The following is a 6712-nucleotide window of genomic DNA, read 5'->3' as shown; positions in this document are numbered from 1 at the left end:
CAGTTCACCGTATTATAGAGTGGACTTGAGATATTTCTCAAGTATCTTTGACACTTTAATTATAGCTGTAAGGTTCTGCCATACATTCTGTTGAATATAAATAACCCTAGAATTTTTCTCGAATAATAGGGGTTGCACCAGAGGCTATGCAACGGAAAATAGCCATACTTCAACAGAATTCACACAATGCTTACTCCAAATATCAATTGTAGGCATGACATTCAAGGATTGACTGTAACTCAACCATGCATAATGCTTGCTTCTGCACCAAGCGACATACTAGATCTAACCAACTTCCTGACCTGATAAACCCACATATATACAGAGGCTACCTTATCAATATCTTCACTCCCATATGAAGGTTTTGATACGTTTCTTCTCTGAACATAGATACCGGTTGAATTAGTTCAATTCAAATTCTTCACTCTCGCATGAAGCCTTTGGATTTAGCTCTTCTTATTCCAACATCAACAGCTATGGTCAGGTTGGTCTATTCCTCTACAAATAGGTCCATCCTCCACTTCAAGGGACTATACAATATGAACACTCCTTGTTCAAACAATCATCTACCTTCAGCACAACCAGAAAGTATCCCTCATGGATCTCATCCAGAAATAGACAGGATGCCTGCTCTGATACCAATTGAAATTTAGGTATGACAGATTCATGATGTCACTCACGATGTCAAGACATCTGATTTGTTATTGGCTTAGCAAAGGCAGAATAGAAAGATCCCCAATTTTAATTACTCTTAAAAGGAGTCCATGAGTACTGGGATCATGTATGTTCAGTGAATATAACCAGATTGTAATATTTATTGGTTCTGTAAAAGGAACAACTATCAAACCTGAACCTGATGTTATATGCGATGTTACAACATCCAAAACTGAACAGATAATACAATGTAGAAGATAAATAACACTATGAGTTGTTAACCCAGTTCGGTTTAACTACCTACTATAGGGGCTACCAAGCCAGGAAGAAGATTTCACTATCATTAGTACTATTTTATGTAAACAACCTCTAGTTTACAGATAAACAACCTCTGGTTTACCTAGTCACTACCCAATGCAACCTTTATCTTAGAACTCCATCTAAGACAAGAGAACCTTTGCTCACTCCCTAGTGATACCTAATTGTTACAATCTTGCAACAACTATTTAAACAATTAACAATGAACAATAACTTGATCTTGCTTCACATCTTCAATCAAGAACACAATACTCAACTCTTACCTACAGGTTTCGAGTGAGAACACTAACTTCTCTTACCTACAGGTTTCGATAAGGACATGACAGTCATCCCACAGCCTGGGTGGTCTACCATAGAAACCCAAATGACTATATCTTTTCTAAACACAGTTTTCTATATTTTTTCTATCAAATTAGGTTACTATTTATTACCCATTCCCAATTGGACTTGGGATTACAAATTGTAGCACTCCTGGCTGTTACAAATCTTCAGATATCTTTTGCTAAAAGAAAGGTCTTCAATCACAAGTTTCATGATTTATCTCCTAAATTAGAAACTGCTGAATCTTTAATATTCTAATTTGATTCTTTAATATTCTGACTTGATTTTATTGACCTTTAAATTCGCGCCACATTGGATTACATAATATTCATAGAATATTCTGTATCTCTTTGAGAATTAAGCTGAATCTTCATTCTAGTTCTGTAGGCGCGATGTTATGAGTTGATGTCATGACATTCCATATAACATCTTGCTTTTGTACCTGTTTGTTCTTTTATATTTGCAAGATTTATACACCATATTATATTTTGCTGCTATTATGTTTTAGCCAAACATAGATGCCAATCAGCCAATAAAAACATCAACGTTAAGGTTTTAAAATCAAATACAATAAGACTCAAATCTGCATAATTATTCCAGCCATTGATACAATCCACGACTGCCATCGCGTCCGATTGTAAAACAAACTCCTGGATGCCCAAATCATGTGCCATTTGTAGAGCCCATCGAATAGCCGTGATATCTGCATTAGTGGGGTTTGTAACATTAGGAAATCTCTTTGTAGCAGAGAGAAATATACTTGAAGTGGGATCACAAATGACACAGCCGAAAGAAATGATTCCTTCGTCAAAACATCCAGCATCAGTTTGTACCACCCATCCCTTCGGGTCTCTATCCATAGCCGCGACCTTTCTTTGTTGAGGCCCTGCAGGAAAACAAAAACAGAAAATCCTCATTTACAGTATGCTAAATATCCATCGCCACCGCACAAGGATAAGGCTTTCCCTCCTTAAAAATCACAAAATTTCTGAATTTCCAAATTTTCCATAGAAAAGTAGCAACCAATTGCCCAAGTTTAAAATCCTTCTTCTTAAAAATATCATCCAACCAATCTGCAATATCACTTGCATCTGGAAGTCTAATTTCCAACAGACTGGAAAAAATGACTTTTTTAACAAAGGCATAACGGAGGAAGAGATGGCAAGTACTTTCAGCTTCAGAATAACAGAGAGGGCACAATCCATCAGTCATGACTCCTTTACTTTGCAAATTCTCCTTTGAAGGCAAAATGTTCTTAATGACTCTCCACATGAAATTCTTAATCCTTGGGTTCGCTTTGAGTTTCCACAACTGCTTCCAAAAGCCGTGATAATCCAGAGAGGAGGATCCGAGTCTATTTGAGTTACACATCCCTCCTTGAACGTGATAAGCGGACCTGACAAAATACTCTCCATTCGATTCATGGTGCCAAATAATTTTATTCTCCGGGGGATAAAAGGATAGGGGAATACTACTTATATGACTAACATCATTTTCATCAATATTCTCCCTAAGCGTTTCATGATTCCACCACTCCATTTCCGAGTCAATAAGAGAACTGACATTGCTTGAGGGATCGAGAATAGCATCCGGGGAAGAAGGTTTAAAATTTGAGAGAGTAGGAATCCATTTATCACCATTGATGCTTACCTTTTTTCCATTCCCGATTCTCCACCGTGATCCATTCAGCACAAGCTCCTGTGAACTCAAGATACTCCTCCAAGCGTAGCTGGGATTAAAACCAGGAAGAGCGTCAGCAATGGAGCAACGAGGGTAATACCTCCCCTTAAAGAACCTTTCCAAGAGTGAACCATCAGCTTGTAGAAGTCGTCAGTACTGCTTTCCTAAAAGACTTATGTTGAAATCACGTATACCTCTGAAGCCTATGCCACCGTCCCTTTTAGCGGTCATCATCTTCTCCCACTTCAACCCTGATCACCCTCTTTCAAGCCCCACAAAAACTTTCCCAGCATAGCTTCAATCTCTTTACAGCAGCTCTCCGAAATGCAATAACAACTCATATTGTATGTGGGAATGGCTTGTGCTACCGCTTTAATCAAGACTTCTTTGCCAGCTCTACGGAGAAATTTTTCCTTCCAGCCTTTAACCTTCTTCCATACTTTCTCAATAACCAATTGGAAAACTTCCTTCTTTGATCTCCTGAAAACCACCGGAAGCCCCATATATCTCGAATGATGGTTAACTCCCTGAAATCTCAGAATTTCTTTGACTCTGTCTTTTGCCTCTTCACTGACATTGCTGCTGAATGAAACTTCAGATTTGTCTGCATTAATGCTTTGACCTGAAGTCTTCTCATAATCCAGGCGAATCTGTTGTATGCGTCCTGCTTCCACTGCACTAGCTCTAGCAAACAACAAACTATCATCTGCAAAGAAAATATGAGATATCTTAGGGGACCTTCTCCCAACTTGGACACCATGAATTCCCCCATTCTCCACTTCATTCCGAAGCATTCCAGACAACACATATGCACAAATAAAAAATAAATAGGGTGAGAGTGGGTCTCCTTGGCGGAGACCCCTAGATGGAGTGAACTTTTTGCTTGGCTGGCCATTAATTAAGAGCTGGTACGAGACAGTCGTGATGCACATCTGGATTAGGGATATAAAAGTCTGAGGGAGCTCCACGATTCTCATAGATTTGAGCATAAAGGACCACTCCATTCTATCATACGCCTTAGACAGGTCTAGTTTCAAAGCCATTGTACCTCTTTTGCCTTTCTTTTTATGTTTCATCCAGTGGAAGCATTCCATAGCTATTAAGGCGTTATTTGTGATAAGTCGTCCCTGAATAAAAGCGCTATGTTCTTCACTAATAGTGCTTGGAAGGAAAGTTTTCAGTCGATTAGCAATCAATTTGGTGACGGCCTTCATTATGACATTGCACAGACTGATTGGACGGAAGTCTCGAGGAGTGGAAGGTTGCTTCTTCTTGAGAATTAGTGTAATAAAAGTATTGTTAATGGCTGTCAGATCTCTGTTGTTGTTGAGGATATCCATTACATAATGAACTGTCTCATTGCCAACACTGGACCAATATTTTTGAAAGAACAATGCCGGCAAACCATCAAGGCCTGGGGATTTGTTGGGATGCAATCAAATATTTCAGCACGAACTTCCTCTTGGGTGAATTGACTGGTACAAAGTTGTTTATCACAATTTGAGAGCCTTCCACTAGCATACTTGCAGACTTGGGTGATATTTCCTGGATTGGTTGAGGTAAAAATTTCGGTGAAGTAGGTGATCAAGATCCTTTCGCAGTTATCTCGACCTCGTCTCCAAACGCCTTCCTCATCTTTAAGCCTCTTAATTTGATTAGTTTTCCTCCGCTGATCAGCTTTGTAATGGGAAAATTTTGTGTTCTTGTCGCCATCCATAAGCCAAATAGCACAACTCCATTGTCTCCATAGAGTTTCCTCTGTTTTCACCAGCCATTCCCTTTGCCTCTCTAATGCTTTAAAATTCTGAATTTCCACCGAGTCTCCAGAGCATCTCCTGTCTTCCTTAATGAGTTCCTCTAACCTTAATATTTCCTTTTTCGCACAACATTGGTACGTAAGCTCTTGAATTCATGCTGGAGATCTTGCATTGATCTAATTCATTGATGGATCGATCCCGGGTTCCTATGCCATAGCTGGTGAATCAACTCCCCACATGTGGACTCCTTGAACCAGGTTTCCTCGAACCGGAATAAGTACTTTCTTTTATCAGGTAGAACTTCCTTTTGAATAAGGATCTGAAGGGCAACGTGATCTGAGTAAAAGCGTTTCAAGTGAACAACTCTCGTGAGGGGGAAATGTTGGAAGAACTCGAAGGAAACAAGACTTTTATCAAGTCTACATTGAATGTTTGCATCACCTTCTCTCCCATTTGACCATGTAAATGGATAGCCCTAAAAAATAACTCCTTGTAGACCATAAATCTCCATAGCATTCCTACCCCATTGAAGTTGAGACACAGACCTACTAATGCCCCCCACTTTATCAGCTTCAGACACAATATCGTTTAAGCCCCCAAAGAAGATTATCTTGTTACTCCCTTGCTCTCTTAACTCATGTATTAAACTCCAGGTTTCCTTTTTCCTTGCTCCCTCAAGGTATCCATAGATGCCTGCAAAAGACCATAACTCATCCTCATCCTCTAATTTGCAGCTTCCTGCTATATGATTCTGAGAATAGGATGTATTATCAATATCTAAATCCTCATTCCACCAAAGACACAAACCTCCCGCTCTATTCCTTCCCGAGCCTCGACAGTCCATTGCTATATCAAACTTGAAGTGAAATCTTTGTTTTAATTTTGTCAATTCATTCTTCGTAGAACGTGCCTCCATCAAGAAAACAAGCTGAGGAGTTTCCTTCTTGAGAAGCCTCGCAAGGCCTCGAACTACACGGGGGCTCCTCAATCCCTTGCAGTTCCAACTAATTGTTTTCATAGGGATAGGCGGTGTTGGTCAGCCAACACCACCTCTGGTTCAAATGTAAGTTTATCACCTTCTCCCACTTCATGCTTCCTTTTCTTGTCTCCGTTATTTAAAGCTTCCACAGTTCCCTCTATGATCATCACATCCACCAATTGGCGTTTTCCTATCTTTGGTTTAGGAGCTTTTTCAGTAGTTGCCTTTGTTTGCTTTGATGGCTTTTTGCACGTCCATTTACTTTGTTGCTCTCCTACTTCCTTTGAAACTTTCTTAAGGCTGCTTTTTCCTGTAGTTAGCATCACTGCCCCCAAATTTTCAGCAACTGTTTCTACATCCAGGTTATTTTGTGAGCCTTCCCCTTCACCCCTCTTGCTATCGCTATCTTGATTTTTGATTGGATAAGTTTGTTGAACTTCTAAATCCTCACTTTTATTTTTCCCTTTTGCTTCACAATGACTTTAGCTATAGATTAAGCATTGAATAAATCCCTGCTGCACTTGCTAGAGCTAGATTCGAGTTTTTTGAACTCATCAGTTAATTTTGGCAGCAGAGAGGCCCTCAACCACTGACCAAAGGCTAAGTCCTACTCTTCTATGTCTTCAAAACCCTCATCATTGAGTTCCTCCACAGCCTCACAATCCTTAATCTGATGTCCCATCCTCCCACATATGAAACAGAAGGTAGGGAGCCTCTCATATTTGAAGTGAACCCTGATCTTCTTGTCTTTAAAGGAGACTATCGTGCCACGCTTCAATGGCTTCTTCAGATCCATAGTGACTTTGAGACGCAAAAACCTACCATTTCTATGGGCTTCTCTAACATCCATTTTAAATATAAGAAGAATGGAGGGATCAAATTTAAAATAATCTCACTTTTTTTTAAAAATAATCTCACTTTTTAAAGTAATGAATTAACTTTTATTATAATCTCACTTTTTTTTATTTTCTTTATATTAACTTTTATTATATTCAACTAAAGC

At 39.2% G+C, this 6712-nt stretch overlaps 1 protein-coding gene across 1 annotated transcript; it reads right to left on the bottom strand.

Annotated features, from left to right (window-relative positions):
• Positions 1–239: 239 nt before the first annotated feature.
• Positions 240–5748, bottom strand: LOC131636268 (uncharacterized). The gene is made up of 5 exons (XM_058906899.1): positions 5229–5748; positions 3256–4387; positions 2244–3088; positions 1863–2179; positions 240–380 (listed from the first exon to the last, which is right to left on the bottom strand). The coding sequence occupies exons 1-5, from the start codon at positions 5746–5748 to the stop codon at positions 240–242; spliced, it is 2955 nt and encodes a 984-aa protein (XP_058762882.1).
• Between the last annotated feature and the right edge of the window lie 964 nt (positions 5749–6712).

This window comes from Vicia villosa, unplaced genomic scaffold (genome assembly GCF_029867415.1).
Source record: "Vicia villosa cultivar HV-30 ecotype Madison, WI unplaced genomic scaffold, Vvil1.0 ctg.001682F_1_1, whole genome shotgun sequence".
NCBI lineage: Eukaryota > Viridiplantae > Streptophyta > Magnoliopsida > Fabales > Fabaceae > Vicia > Vicia villosa.
The sequence above is the reverse complement of the archived record's forward strand: the minus strand, read 5'-3'. Positions and strand labels throughout refer to the sequence as shown.

Coding starts and splice junctions, on each gene's coding strand:
- LOC131636268 (XM_058906899.1), bottom strand. CDS start 5,748: ATGAAAACAATTAGTTGGAACTGCAAGGGATTGAGGAGCCCCCGTGTA. Junction 3,089..3,255: donor ATTGAAGCTATGCTGGGAAA/GTTTTTGTGGGG, acceptor ACTCTTGGAAAG/GTTCTTTAAGGGGAGGTATT. Junction 2,180..2,243: donor GGAGGGAAAGCCTTATCCTT/GTGCGGTGGCGA, acceptor GTTTTCCTGCAG/GGCCTCAACAAAGAAAGGTC.